General features: G+C 34.3%; 2 protein-coding genes across 4 annotated transcripts in view; both read right to left on the bottom strand.

The window, feature by feature from the left end:
* LOC139691265 (dynamin-binding protein-like) overlaps positions 1-2,101 on the bottom strand; it is a 36,351-nt gene extending 34,250 nt beyond the window's left edge. For 2 of the 3 annotated variants that reach the window (XM_071589020.1, XM_071589018.1), the window contains exons 1-2: positions 1,909-2,101; positions 367-469 (exon numbers count right to left, since the gene is read on the bottom strand). In XM_071589020.1, coding sequence (XP_071445121.1) covers positions 367-456 — 90 coding nt within the window. In that variant the 5' untranslated portion in view covers positions 457-469; positions 1,909-2,101. Of the gene's footprint in view, positions 1-366; positions 470-1,427; positions 1,582-1,908 lie in introns of all 3 variants that reach the window. The other variant, XM_071589019.1, reaches the window with a different exon arrangement.
* Positions 2,102-4,969: 2,868 nt separating this feature from the next.
* Reck (Reversion-inducing-cysteine-rich protein with kazal motifs) overlaps positions 4,970-16,501 on the bottom strand; it is a 173,244-nt gene continuing 161,712 nt past the window's right edge. The window contains exons 11-15 of the mRNA XM_071589030.1: positions 14,319-14,570; positions 13,635-13,887; positions 10,476-10,630; positions 8,749-8,876; positions 4,970-7,177 (exon numbers count right to left, since the gene is read on the bottom strand). Of these exons, the coding sequence (XP_071445131.1) occupies positions 6,446-7,177; positions 8,749-8,876; positions 10,476-10,630; positions 13,635-13,887; positions 14,319-14,570 (1,520 nt within the window). The 3' untranslated portion in view covers positions 4,970-6,445. The remainder of the gene's footprint in view (positions 7,178-8,748; positions 8,877-10,475; positions 10,631-13,634; positions 13,888-14,318; positions 14,571-16,501) is intronic.

Below are 16,501 nucleotides of genomic sequence, written 5' to 3' on the forward strand. Positions count from 1 at the left end.
ATCAAGAACATTTCACCCAATGAATGTTGAACAAAAAGTTCCATCATAGATTCCCTGATATTCCACACATGATGGGGCATGAGATAATGCTCGACAGGATAACACTAAATATTTTGAAGATGGTTGTAAACTATATCTTAAATGCAAATATAGCCTGGACTAGGCAATCCATCTGTTCCCAAAGAGTTACCTCAAGTGATTTATTAAAATGAGAATGAAGTTTGGAGGGACACAATTATGCCAAAACCAAAATATCAAAATGAGGCAAAAATTATCCAAGCATTTAGCAATAAAAAATTTACCTTTAGCCGCCAAAATGCACATAGAAGTTTTAGGAAAATACTCTGTACACCTAAACATATTTACCTGTATAATATCTCCCTTATTGAGGCTTAACTCTCCCTCATTCAATGATAAAAAATCATTGATGACCTTAGCAAGGCTGCCTTCTTCCATTTTTATAATGTTTCTGCAAAATAAGACTTTACTTATGTACACTGGTAAAATTAATTTGCAATTAAGAGGTAACAAACATATCAATTCTCTTTTTGTGAGATTGATGATCAATGGCTTACACATATGTCATTTCCCATGAACTGTATTTTAAAGCATTTAAAACTGACCATAAAAAATCCTATAAATTAAAATATTCGCTATACATGACTTGTTGATTGATTAATACTTTCTACATACATAGGCGTACATGGCAGTTTAACAAATTCATCTTATTTTTATCACTACTGTAACAGATTTTGCAATAGGGAACACTGTGCTAACTTAAAATTGTTAAAAATGATTTTAATATTTTCTTCGACTATAGGGGATTACAGGTGGGTTTTCTAGTTTTTACCTCCAAAGAAATATGAACTCTAATAAAATTTAGCCTCATGCTAACAAATATAAAATTTAATTATGAAAGTCATATAGCACACAAAGGGAGGGGGCCTTGCCAGGCATTGTAAATTTAGCTCTGGCATATTAATTGCAATAGACATAATGGCAGTTCAAAAAGTAACAAATTAAGATATTAATGCGGAATAATCATTACTTAAAAACTTTGGCTAAATATTGTTTCAGCTTTAGAAAATATAAATACGCCTCATGTCAAACGGACTATCATCGTCTTCACTTCACAGAATTCCGTCAGCAAAATTTTATAAAAAACAAAATGCAACATATTGGAGGCAGAAAGACAACCTCTTAAGTCATTCTTTGGACATATTTGAAAATATGTGTCCTGTCAAGTCATTTGTCACGACTGAACATATTTAAACGAACACAAGAGAAAACATTTGGCATAGCACTGTGTGATGTCTATACAACAACATGAAAATTAAAAAAAAACATGATCGCTATTAAGGCAGATGGATAAGAATTCATTGCGTACGTAGACAAAAGTTACACTAACATAGAAAAAGCACGATTACCTTGCATTAACGTCACATTATCGGATCGGAAGGTTATCTGAATTCACTTCTCCCACTACTTCCTCAAAGTTAGCCAGTGGGCATGATAAGTGATTCTGAGCTAACAACTTGTTACTGTATTTACTTGTTACTGAGCCACTTGTTACAACCAACCCTGGAGCCATAGTCAAAGACAAACACGTAAAAACCTGACTAGGCCACAGCAAAATGTTATTAGGATTACAGATATCAATAAAAAATTATGTGATTTCGTCTCAAATGGAGACAACATAAAATGAAAATAATTTCTTAGAATGAAGATGTGGAGTCATATGTTTAAAATATCCAAACGATATAATATGCGCCTAAGCAGTTTATAAAATCACAAGGCAAGCTCTAACAAGTGTAGTGAAATGAATTAAATGTTTCTTCAGACATACGAGAAATGTCATTTACCGCAAAATAAAATACCAAAATAAAATGCCAAAATAAAAATACCAACCTTAGGAAGTTAGTGTAGTAAATATATTATCTAAATATTTAGAATAATCATCGCCAGAAACAAGCAGAACACCACACATCCATGATATACGTTCCTGATCCATTGGCAATAAACGACGTGGATGTCATCGCTTATTTTAGTCGCACACCCACGGTAACACTGACGGAATCCACAACGATTACAACTTTCAACTTCAAGCTGGTCCATTTAGAGGATATCTTGTGTGTATTCCTGCGGCTGGAAGCCATGTTTTTGGGTTAGTTGTTTAAAGATTGAATTTGAATAGATGCTTTCGATATTTAAACGTATTAATTCGTCCAAGCAGGAGCGACATAATGTTGAAACCCTGAATAATGATCAATTAACTCCCCTACCTTTTTATTTGTTTGGTTTGGTTAAGGAAATTCATGCACTGATAATTGTGACGTTAGTGGAAATATTCTTGAGTATTTCTCATAGCTCCACTGGAAAATGTTTAATTGTTAGAATTTAATATGTATAATTTGGGAAAGCTGGTTCTTAACAATTGTCAATAGACTCCACCCATTAATCATGCTTATTAATAAATATTTTGAAAACTTTGGTATTTTAATTACGAGGTAACTCGTTTACCATGGTAAGCATCTCGTAATTTCGTCTGATGAAAAGTGACAGAGAACACCTAGCACATAGTTATACACCGTGATAAATGCCCATAATGATATAGGAGGCCCAGTTCCTCTGACTGCGCCTAGTGCGGTTATTCAGAAAGATCTCGTAGTTAGGTGCGATTCGAAGAATAAGCTTCCTTGGAAGAAGGCCCTTCGGTCGATACCCAAAACATTAGGTACCTTGTTACTATGCCCCTATTTTAACTCTTTGAGGGATTTTGTACTTGTCTTCAAATAAAATTGAATAAACCATCTGGAAACCCATTTTTTCAAATTACCCATCTGATTACCTATTCAGAAAATAAAAATGGAAAATCTGTGCCACTATTATAGACATGTCAGTAAAATAGAGAAATGAACCAGGAAAGAATCAAGAGAGATAAAAAGAATGCATAGTGGATCTATATGGTTGAGACGATAGGCTGGAAAGCCTAGCCATGAAGAGAGTATATGGGGATAGATTAGGACCAGGTACGCTTGATGACAATTGATAGAAAAGGGATTTAAGGATTTGAAATAAAAGAAGGCTTAAGCTGTGGAGCACAAAATCCTCAATGCCATAATTAGATGCAATTGATGTCCCTTTTTCTTGAGTAACAGTCACAAGTACATATGGTAAAGTATCTTGACCAGATGTGGTTAAATCATATAAAAATTCTCCTTCAGTGATTTTATGAGTATTTCCACATGTATACATTTATATTTGTGCAATGATTCTTGATAGATGTTAAAAATTTGAGCAAAAACTTCTGGGTAGCTGCTCCTTGACAAGCTTCAGGAACAACCAAAAAAAATATATTTGCAGTGCACACATTCTTAGATAACTCAGCAAAGGGGCACATGTTAGCCCTTTCACTGACTCTCAAAAACACCCACAAAATAATAAAAATATTGCATAACTGTATGATAGGATGCCCAAAATCACTTCTTCAACTAAAAAGACCTTTCTCGAAACATATGGTTAGTTACAAGAATTTCAACAGATAAAATATTAACTAAACTCCTCTTGAGTCCCTAGAAACTTTTAAATGAGTTAGCCCCTATACTCACTAAATAGATGGCCTCTGATTCCTAAAGGACCCTATCATTACCTACCCTTCCAGTAACACGGCAAGTACCAATAAGTGCACCAGGAAGAGAAACTGGGACAATGATAATGACAAGGAAGGTAAATCAGAGGCTTAAGCTTCTGCTTGGATGATGGGTGTGATTTGCTTGGTATGATGGGTACTGGTTTCCCAGCCCTAGAGCCCAGGTTTGCAATTTGGTTTTGGTAGTATTTTTCAGTGGACAAAACAGATCACTAATAAGATGCAATGTGAGGAGCACATATAGTGGAGCATGCTAATTGTCAAATAGTGTTTTTAACTGCAAACCCTGGGCACCTTTTATTTGGAGTTGGCTAATATTGATGACGGATTTCTCTCCACTCTTCCACCATTCTCTAAACATCCTCTTTCCAGTCAACTACTCTCCTATTCCTAATGACCCCCAACAACTGCTATTATTACAGAGGCTGAAAAAAGTGCAAACATAGGGGTTGAATTATGTAAGATGGAGTGAAGTTTTGTGACTCCTTGGTATTGATTAATTCCCACAGTCCTTCTCCCTTGTTTTGAATGCTGATTTGGTCAGAATCAATATTTGGGAGCTGATATCTATCAAAATGTATGGTACTGACTACGTATTGGAGTAAACAGCCCATTAGGTTCTTCAGCTGAAAAATTAGAAGCTAGCAACATAGTGACCCCTTAGTTACTTCCAAATTAGTTTAATTGCAGTCTTACGTTTGGCGGTTTATTCTTCCTCTTAACTCCAGAACTGACAAGATAAAGAAAACTATGTTCTACTTTGATGTGATGAAATGGATTCCAACCTGAATAGCTTCATCAAGGATCACTCAAGTCACTACATTAGACTGAATAATTGCCCAAGGTACCAAAATTTACAGTTGACCAAATTTCAATCATGGTCCCTCTTCTGGTTGACAGGCCATGGTAATTGTATTCATTTTTGTCATTCTCCATTGACAAATAATAGGAAACTGCTGGATATGCCACAACAGTAACTTTTAGCAGAGTAATCTGCTGAATGTGCATTATAATGCACCAATTTCAGATTGTAAAAATCATTTGCCTTGACTGGGACACCAGTCAAGGAAAATGATGGTTACACTTTGAAATCGTTGCAATATTTCTCCATTGATTCATTAGTGCATGGGAAGGTATTACTAAATAGATAGTTATATTAATTAATCTCAAAATATACCAAATTAAATGAATTTTAAGGTGAATAAATAATGTATACCTTTTTATTGTAAAAATCACTATGATATATACATGAAAACAAAAATTCACACAGTGACAAGAGGATTTTGTACATATTAATGAAAGAACATTTATGTTCCTAACTAAACAATGAGCAAATGAACATTCAACATCAAATGTGAAATAAAATTTTAATATATAATTTGATTTTGTTGCTTATTTATACATTTGGGGTAACTTATTTGATAATGAAAGTATAGAAATGTTAACTGAGAGTCACATGCTTAGTTCAAATGAATAAACACAAAAAATGTATTTGTAACTAACTTAAAATTTCAAATTATCCTGGTTTATTTGGCACAAATATTCACAATCACACTCTTATAACCAAACACATGATACATTTTCCTTCCACACAAAATGGTACAATGTTAAGTGACTTGTGCTAAAGTTCATGGGCCCCATGAACACAAAAAAATGAAAGCCACCATGTCTCAGCCACATATTAAAAAACACTAACAATAATAATAAATTTTTGGTATTGTCTTCATTGTTCACTTTTCACTTCTGGAATAGATTTCCCTCCTTCAAATCAGCTGACAAATACATATGAGCATACTAATAATATAAAAACATTATTAAAATGTGGAAATATTCACATTGAGCAATAAAAATAGCCTTGAGCCCATCATGTGCCCTGAAACAGTACTTCATATAGAATATTGCAAAATGTATGCTGTCTCTATTTTCCAAATAATGATTACTCATAATGTGGTTTATATGGACTAGCAGTAATCCTTATTGGACTATGAGAAATGGTACCATCACTTACATGAAATACCAAAAGGTTTTCATTAGCATAAAACGTAATTAATTAACAGCTTAACCAAGTGCAAACATTTAACTAATATGTTTCTTTGGCATTGTGAATCTTCTGTTAAAAAAGGCCCTTAAAAATTCTACAGGAGCAAAAACTATTTGGATTATCACAGAATTTCAATCTTAGCTGTTCCAATCTTATAAGAAAGAACTCAATGGTATCAATGTTTGGTAAGGTTTTGATGGTGACTAGCCTACTTATTTATTAAAAAAAGGCACTGAGAATGTGTTTAGATGGTATTTGTGTAATAAATTATTTGTTGAGATACTGCCTGGATACCATTCCTTACACAAGGTAACTGTACTTCCATGAATTCGTGTTTATCCGAGAAAAATCTTTTCTAACTAAAACCGGCTCATTGATTTGGTAATGGCACTGATGGACAAACATGGAAACTGTCATTTGCCTCTGCTGATTTCCTGTTCTCTCAACAAATGTTTCTTTGACTTGCAATAATGGGTAAAAAGTCTTATTCACAAATTTCCACATTCATGGTTGGAGTAAATCACAGAAAATTGAAGTTTTGCCATTAATGACATGATAGTCATTTGCATTGGCACAGACTACTGCTCTCATCTAATTTGGCCCTATTTATAACTTTTCCTGATTGCAGAAAATCATACTCACTTGGATTGGAATGTTTTGCATTGATGTTTGGAAACAATCTTTTATAATTCATCCTTTTGAAGGATGAATAAATAATGACCAAGTGTACAGGCATTTTGTTTTTGCTTCCATCATTACCTTACAACCTGAAAATGCCTGAAAATGTTTGATATGATAACTGCTACAAATATGTGATGGTAGTCAATGGAAAGCGTACTTGAGGAGCTGGCCACCAAATGAACGACACTAGCAGTGGTTAAGGTACTTAATGGCACTTCACTAAGGATGCGAGGGCTTCTTCCTTGAACCATGCGAGCAAGTTTTTCAGCCTCGGCAATGCATGCCTCCATTTGCAATTCTGATGGAGAATGAATCATGCCATCATTTGGATTCACTCCATCCCTGGCTCTGACAAGTACGTAAATATCCATCTCAATGCTAAGCATGCCGTACACTGAGCACTCGGCCACTTGAATGTGTCTCTCAAGGTGTCTCAACATTGATTCAACAGTCATGATGTGATCCCTTAACTTCGGCTCCACATTTACGGTGGCATACATTCCTCGCTCCACCTGTTTTTGGCTAAATAGAAGACGCAGTGCACCAGCGCACACAGGGCAGCATGAACCTGGGGGGATTGATGCAAGGCAATCATCCCGCGGGAGAAGGGGACATTTCACTGCACCATCACATACTTTCTTCCAGTGATTTCTTCGGATATAATCACCAATACCCTCAGTTATCCTTCCAATGGAAACACAGGGACCATAATAATCCACAGTTATTCGATCTGCAATGGCAGCACACTCAGAGTTGTAAGTATCTCCGTTTATGCCACAAACCTCACCATGCATTTGGCAGTTAGACTAAAAGAAAAGACAAAAATATCATATTTCTGAATAAAAATTCCAACAAATTCTATCAATCCTCTTATATGCCAATAATATAACCTAATATGCTTACTAAATACATATCTTATCATAAATAATGCTAGATAAATAGTAATACCCTATATTACTCCTGGATTTTCTATATTCCATTTTTACATGATCATTTATAAATAAACAATCAGCTCTTCAATTTGAATTTCATTTGGAAATGTATTGGCCTCCAGTTACACCCTAAATTAACAAAAGGCGAAACCATAATATTAAATTAGGTTGGGACCAGTATAACATATGTTTATGAATCACAACAGACTTCAAAGTTTTCTTAGAAATCCAAAATATAAAAATCCAGAAAGAACTCTTGTTTATGAAATAACTGTCATCACTTGTTTGCACTCATGCATAAGATAGATTAATCATAATCCCGCAATCATTTCTAGGGAGAGTATTAAACAATTCAAAAATGACCATTTTGAATGATTAGGCATCACCAAACAGGTTTATGAACAAGTCCATCCCATCACCTCAAATGACAAAACTACAATAAAAGACACTGTAAATTTCAGACCTGATGCCATTAAGAGCCTATACATACATGTTCGCTGAGATAAAATAATAAAATAATTAACCAAGCATCATCATAAGCATACTTTTTCTGGCAGTGTCAAATTTCATAAATGTCTAATTTAGTAAATTGAAAATTTATATATTAGAATTTAGATATTATAATTTGAGAATTAGAATTCAAAAGTTAGAAATTAGAATTAAGATTTGAGAAATTTATCATGAAAGTTTTAAACGTAGAAATTTTGAATTAGAAATTCATCATGAAGTTCCATAAAGTTGAGACTAGTACCATAGCATTCTTCATGAATGTCATTTATTTCAAAAAGGAAGAAGAGCAGAATCTTTCCATTCCCCAAAAAGCACTCTTTCTTCCAAATATTCCCTCAATTCCCTCTCCTCATCCAATAAATTTGAAAATTAATGTATCACAAATAAATATTAGCTGTACTATACAGGTTACAAAGTACTGTGTCCATTTTGAACAAGCATGTCTTTACCATAAATGCAAAACTGGCTTCAGCGAAATGGGAGAGACAGGGAGCGTATGTAGGATGCATTAGTACTGAAATCTCGCACAGTGGAATTATCTCCACAAAGGGGCAGCAGCTTCGAACAGGTCTCAACTGTGTACAGATGGTAATTTTATGAATATGGCATGCATCTATGTGTAAGCTTAGAGAAGCATCCAAAAATAGTCAAAACATGAGAGTGATAAACATATCAGTTTCAGGTTTAACTTTTTGGAATTCCTTCATGATGAGGGTAAAAAAGAAACTTTACACTTCCATGATAAAGATTTAATATTTCACGACCATGGTTTCAATGTTGTGCATTATCATCATCACCTGATGATGATGCGCAGCATCGAAACCATGGTCATGAAATCTTAAATCCTTATTGTGGAAGTGTAAAGTTTCTTTTTTACCCTCATGAGAATGATAAGTTAAACATTGATCTACTGGAGCATAATTATGTATACTCACAATGCAAGAACCTCGATAAGCCAGGGTTTTACCATACTGTGTGAGAAAACAAGAGTTTGGGTGCTCTTCACCATCTGTGTCACACACTGGTTCATATTCCATCTCAGAGCACTTCTTCTGTTTACCAACTGGAATGAGTTCAAGATTAAATGTAATTTATTTTATCAATTATCCCTGACATTTTTTGGGTCAGACACCAGTATTTAACCCTTACAGAATATAATCATAACTTTAAATCATTCTAAGTGTTAAAGCACCACAATTTCATAGACTAAAACTTCACTGACCAATCACTGCTATTGGACGAACAAGGGTTTCTCCCATTGACTGATTTTTCATGAAATTAGACCTAAAACTTATGGTGATATGGAATTTTTTTAAATAAGTCTGTGGAAAAATACAAACTCATTTAATATGAATCATTATTGGCAATATACGTGAACTACACTGTGGTTACTTCTAGAATACAACCAGTCGGTTTTCAACCCACATGGTGGTTTTAAAGTTGAGAGTAGAACTAAAATTGCACACTGCCATATGACATGTAAAATCCATTCATTCAGGAAAGATACCAATTTATGATGCTCATACAATTACTATTTTTGGATAGCTGTTAAAGTCCAGAAGGATCAGACAATTTTAAGCCTAGGACCTACTAGTCAATAGCTGAATGGTCTAACGGCTACCTCATGACTTTTTTATGGAAATGTATCATCTCCAAGATGAGGTTACCACTGTTGGCATTCTCTTTGAAATCAGGGAATATTATGGGCACCAACCACTATTTGGTCAGTTTGAATGCTATCCACTCAAGCCCGGTGGAACTCAATGAATGATTACCTGTGGTTCTAGACCTTTCCACTAATGCACAATGATGTAAAAACTCAAGTCATGGGTTAAGGACAAAAAAAAGTTATTTAAAAATCTGTTATCTGAAAAATGATAAATAGATGATTTACACTCACTCCTTTTATCACCTCCCTTCTGATAAAATAAGAAATTGAAAAATGGTTTCATTGATATTCCCTGAGCATATTTATTCATTATGTAAAAAACCAGAATAAAGCAATGGCTTGGTTGGTGGCAGAAGAAATACTGGTATCCAAATGGCAGCAGCCAAATTTATTGCAAAAGATAAGAGTGTGCTATAAGGCACAAGAAAAAACGGCATATTGGTATGCACACACCAGATATTACTTCACTTATTTTTATATTAGTACTTGGTTTCATAGTTTTTCTTTCTTTTTGACTATATTGTCCCTAAAAATTAGAATAAATTAGATTAGTAAACTCAGAAAAGTTTGTCAAACACTACGAACTCTTTTGTATGAATTTGGTTGAATTCCACTCTTAACTATGCCCCTGCTTATACCAAATATGTATAAGGTATCTACTAATAAATTTTTCATTAAATAATTCTTATTTGAAATGGGATTCATAGTTATTGCACTTCTATAGCCAAGGTCATGCGCTCCACAGGCTTTAGGCCTGAAGGTATTAGATTAAACAAAAATCAACAACATTAAACCAATAACATAACAATCAATAACTTCTGTATGAAATATCCTTTTTTTTTTCCACTATTTGATTTCCAATAGACATAAATATCTTTTAATCACCTCTTGACATATGTTGGCAATGGCTTTTCAAGCAGGAACCCATGTGCTCATAAATAATAAGCCTCTGGAAATGTTCTGCATAGTAATAAAGTACAATTAAATACTCACCACATTCATATTGCGGGCATGGTCGATGCAGTAGGCTTAAGCAGACCCTTCTGTGTGGTACACAGACTTCATCCACCCCACAGGTATTGCCTTCACATGGATCAATACTCATGCAAGCTCCATACTCAAAGTCTCCATCACCTAAACCAGCACATCTGGGTAATGCATCGGAGGAGAAAGATAAATAAATGATATTTGATTAATATACATAAAAATGTGGCATAAATGTTGATAATACATCCTGGAAGAAATTTAATGCATATAAAGAACATATTCTATGAATTACAATATTAAAAAATGCTATTATGTGAAGATAATAATTGTAGCAACATGCTTCTCAATTTTCATGCTCAAAGATGTTATTCTTAGGTTTCTTTTCATTAATTTGTGCATGATACTTTTCATTTACAAATGTCTACCCAATTTTGTGTAATGCCCAACTTACTAATCAGGTCATAAATTCCCATTTTTAGAATTAAATCCTCGCATCATCTCTAACAATAAGATATCAAGGCAGGGGAGAGATGTGAGAGCCGAAAGTGAATGTAGATGGGGTGAACCATGCTCTCCCGTCCATTGTCCATTCTCCTCATATTAACACAACCCCATAAGCCATTCACAAAACCTCCCAGCATTAAAATGTTACATTTTTAATCTCATGGATAATGCTGTGTTGAGATACTCATGTAATATAAAATTAAATATTTTCCCACTTTAAACAAGTAAGTCCAAATTAAAAAAAACGATAATACAATTAGTTTCATCACTAGAATGTTGATGAATGCTGAGAAAATATAAACACTGAATTAAAATTGTAAAATATCATAGCAATAATAAGAATAACAATGCATTCATTTGTCCAGATGGCACTATTTTGGCTGATTTAAGAGGGCTTGGGAAAATTCCAATTTTTAAGGATTCATTAATTTAGAATGATAACTGATATTTCATGGCATTAAATGACCTTTTTATGACCATCCCCGGGATGCCATCTAATCCAGGACTAAATTTGTGTGGGAATTTATTGATAATGTTGGTCAGTTCCATGGCTGAACAGGGTTATAGCTTTAATGAATTGCATGTGTTAGGAATATGAGAATAATTAGCTGAATGGGCTGAAACTGCGGGAATTTGATGGGATAGGCAGAAATTATTCAGAATGGAGGCCAGTTTAGAGTAATTTGGAATAGAATTTCCAGTGGAGTCATGCAGTTGAAGATCTTGTTTTAAATTATGGGTACCCTTGGATTCGTAAATAATTTTCCAGATCTCTCCATATTTATTGTCTGCATTGGTAAGTCTATGGTCGTTATAAGATTTTTCAGCCCACTGTAAGGTTTGGCGATAACTTTTCTTGAGTACTGAATATTCCTGATGGTCAGCTGGATTTGATTTGATTTTGTAATACACAGCTGCATATTTCATTTTCTTTGAAAGCCAACGAATTTCATCAGAGACCCACTGACTTTTCTATTCAACAGATGAGAGATTTCAAAGAAATGTAGATAGGTGGAATAGAAATATTCACAGCTTTTGTTAAAGGACTTCAAGGAAAACAAATTGGACCACTCGTGGGACTTAAATAAGTCACAAAAGGCGATCATATTCTGATAAGAGAAAAACCTTTTGAAGTATTTTTTACTTTTGTTGGATGTGGACACATCAATTATAGAAATTAGTGGGTAGTGATCTGAAAGGTGGGCATTAATGGTATTTGTTTTCACAAGTTCAAGGGCAATATTAGTTTATACATTATCTGAAATGGTTTGATGACTCACTCTAGTAGGTTCAACTTTGGTAGCATAGATGTTAAATGTCGTTATTAAATCCATGAATTTCTTTTTAGCTTTAGAATCATCCATAAAATTACAATTGAAGTCACCTGTAATTATTATGTAAGGGTAACACTCTATGGATTATTTCCTAGAGTTTCCTTAGTTTGGTCAGGAAAACACAATAGTCACTCTTAGGGGAATGACAGTACATAAAAAACAGTAGTATCCTTATCAAGCAGGCAACTCAGGATTCAAATGATTGTTCTTCATTAAGAAATTTGTATGGGAAACCAATTGGAATATGGGAAAAACATTTGGGGGATCGAGATGGTGCGGTGGTGGCTTCCCACCGTGAAGGCCCGGGTTTAAATCCCGGAGGTGTTGAATATTTTTCAGTGGTATCCTGATCCCTACTTCAGGTGCTTTGTGGAGAGCATATTGAATTAGTACGCTGTCCATCGTAGAGGACGTTAAGCTGCAGACCCCAGAGCGCCTTTTGTTAAGAGTAGCTTAATGCTGATGCTTGGTTTCTCTCCACCCTTCCTCTTTTCCTGTCCATTCCTAATGGCCCAAATGACCTTAGCTGTCGGTCACCTCCCTTAAATACTACTAATGGGGAAACAAATTCAGAAAGAAGAATCAAAACACCTCCATTTTTGTGTACTGATCGGCAAAAAGCACTAGCAAAAACATACCCAGGCTCATGAAGAGTGTCAAGTTCACTTGGATTTAACCAATGTTTGTTGATACAAATCACATGGGGTTTGTACTCATTTACTAGAACCTCGAGGTCTAGTAACTTATTGAGTATGCACTGAATGTTTATGTGCCAGAACTTCAAATAACAGGCTATCCTTCCAATGTTGGTTGTAGGCGTGGCTTCAAAAAATAAAATTTACCCACAAACACATCTTTTGATAAAAAAGAGGTGTTACTGAGTGTTTCGCAAAAATCTTGGCATATGGATACCCGAAATGATGTATAATTTCCTTGCGTTACCTTAAGTTGTTCAATCTCTAAGTCAGTGGAAGTATCAATCTCTGGGATTTTGTCTTTTGCATGGTTTACCAAATTTTTAACTGTTGTATCGGGAGTGAAGTTCCACACATGGCACTCCATAATCCTCAATTAATGAGTTTATCAGTGGAATTAAAGGAAATATCACAGGAGCTAAACTGGCTTGCGAAATGACTGGCCGCCATCTTGAAAAAGTCCTCAAAAAGGAAAGTAATAAAATAAATCAATATGAAATATAATTATGTTAGGAGCACATTCTTCCATTTACATGTGCATTTCCCACTTGACCAACAGTGTGGGAATGATGTAATGATAAAGAATTGTAGTAACTGCAAAGGTTGGCACTAATTATCTATTGTTTAATTACTTTGCAAGGCACGAGCTTGGGTAAGTTTTGCCATTTCGACCACATGTTGGTGAGTAGCGCGCAGGGCAGTTGCATGGCAATGAAATCAAATCTGCCTCCTTCCTTGAGTCAGCATCATCCAAGAGTCCCTTTAAGCTCATGCTTCGTGAAGCTTCCACTCCCCACATTTCTCCACATTGGCGCTTGCTGCATGTCTTTTCACCTGCATAGCAGCTGCATAGGTTGCAATCCACATAAAACCAGGAGCCATGCTCTGCAATAATACATCAACTTAATGAGAAGCAATAATAATTGTTTAAGTATGGTCAAAATTTTACCTAAAATAATTTTATAAATCTTCTTAAATATCCTAGTTCTCCTCAAAATACTTCAGGGAAAAACATAATTATGAAAAGGGGGCATGAGTCATTGTACCCCCTTCACATCTGATTGAGATTTTATACAAAATAAAAAGTGTTATCCATTAAATAGCCAGGAGAAACTAATACTAATATATACCCAAGAATATTTAGTCAAACAATTTTCCATTGCATTTATTGCTTAATAGTCATAATTTCCTTAGTCATTCAACTTCACAATAACAAATTTTTATTGTTAACATGGACAAAATTAAAACTTTTATTTTCTTTTGAAATATATGTCACTCAAGTTTGTGAGGGGAATTCGAAGAAATGAACTACATACCTATTTTCCTACTTCCCAACCAACATGAATCAAGGGGAAAGCATGGCAGTGGCAGACACTGGCCTACAATAGCAACCTCATGTACCCCATTTGTTGTAACAGAAGTCATTCCCCCTGAAGATATGAGTGATGAGGCAGAGCTACACTGACATACTTTATAACATCCACGATCCTTCATGTTTGCAGATACTGGTATTTGCATGAAAGAGCCTTTTGGTACCACATATGTGGATAATTCTCCAAGCCTACAGCCTATAAGTAGGAGAAGAACCAAAATTATAAATTGACAGGTAATTCAGAATTTTATAGGTGTGTGCATACAAAAAAATACCATCATGGACAGTAATGAAATATCCAGTTGAATTATATTCATAAGTTAATGATACCAGAGAATATTTTAAAAAACATTTTACTCTGCATAACAGTTTGAAATGTAACATTTAAAATGCTAGAATTTTTACCCTGACCATATTATCACTGTGACACATTTATATTAAGTGATGGCATTATTTTTTTGCAGAGAGAGAAATTGATAATGGCTTAACCTGGATTAATAATATATTTTGCTTGGGTAATTTTAGCTGAATTAATGCAATTTATATTTTATGGCTTCGTTTCAAATGAAAATTATAGTAAAGATCTACTGTAAAAATTAATTATAGTTATTAATATATATATATATATATATATATATATTTATATATATATATATATATATATATATATATATATATTTATATATATATATATATATATATATATATATATATATATATATATATATATATATATATATATATATATATATATATATTAATATATATACTAGCTGAATACCCGGCTTTGCACGGGTTAGGGAGAAACAGTAATATAAATATACTACATAAATAAAAACAACAAATTATAAAGTACAATAATACACTACTTCATTAAAATTTAAGAATCTTTTTTATTTAATACCTGTTTATAAACTACATTTTTTGTTTCATATCCAGGAGAAAGAATATATAAATTTTTAGGCGAACCTACTCTGGAGCAAGCAACATAAAGTTGCCCGCGGCTAAAACATGGCGATCTTAGATCAACACCACAAAACTTTAAAGACTGTCCCTGTGATTTATTAATGGTAATTGAAAAAGCTACCCGGACTGGAAACTGTAATCTTTTAAATTTGAAGGGAAGATCAGTTGGGATTAGAGGTATCCGTAGAATAAAAAGTATTTCACCTTTTCCAGTTAAAATGACTGCCTGGATTATATTTTTCATTAATTTTGTCACACACAATCGTGTCCCATTGCAGAGTTTTGGTGGATCTAAATTTTGCAATAAAATGATTGGAGATCCTACTTTAAGTATAAGGCGATGCTGTGGCAATCCAGCTGGATCAAGTGAATTTAGGAATTCCGTTGGATAATTGACGGCTTCGTCAGCATCCACTACGGTATCAACCGATTTATATTCAATCACGTCTCCTGGCAGCATGGCTAGTATCTCCTTGTTAATTTCATTAACATCATCGTTCTTAGGAGCAAGAATGGCTCTTTCTCGCAACCATTCTAAATTTTTATAATTTTGATTAACGTTGGGATAGACTGCTTGTATCATATCGCGCACAGTTTTCACTGATAGACATAAATCTGATGACAATTTTATCATACCAGATGCTTCAATAACTAATCTATCTTCTCCAATCTCCAAAAGTTTATTTGCAAAATTTTGAGCATTCCCATCTCTTAAGAGGATTTGCATGTTTTGTTTAAGGCTAATTTCTTGGACATGATTCCATAGAACAGAATGCTTTAAACAGGCATAAATTTCATCGGCTGGAGTCGATTTTGGAATGACAGGCAGAGTTTGACAGAAGTCTCCACACAGGAGTACCAGAGCTCCTCCCATTAAACTGCAGTTTCCTCTAAGATCTTGAAGTGTTGCGTTGAGGGCCTCAAGAGATTTTTTATGAGCCATCGTACACTCATCCCATACTATCAATTTACATTCTATAAGAACTTGTGCCTGGCCGCTTGTTTTATTTATATGACATGTGGGATTTTCTTGTCGGGAAATATTAAGTGGCAACTTAAGGGCAGAGTGGGCTGTTCTTCCTCCTTCCATTAATGTCGCTGCAATACCTGAAGTTGCAACGGCTAGAACAATTTCTCCATGAACCCTGATTTCAGCCAGAA

Source organism: Hetaerina americana, unplaced genomic scaffold (genome assembly GCF_022747635.1).
Source record: "Hetaerina americana unplaced genomic scaffold, ioHetAmer1.1.p SCAF_31, whole genome shotgun sequence".
NCBI classification, from domain to species: Eukaryota; Metazoa; Arthropoda; class Insecta; order Odonata; family Calopterygidae; genus Hetaerina; species Hetaerina americana.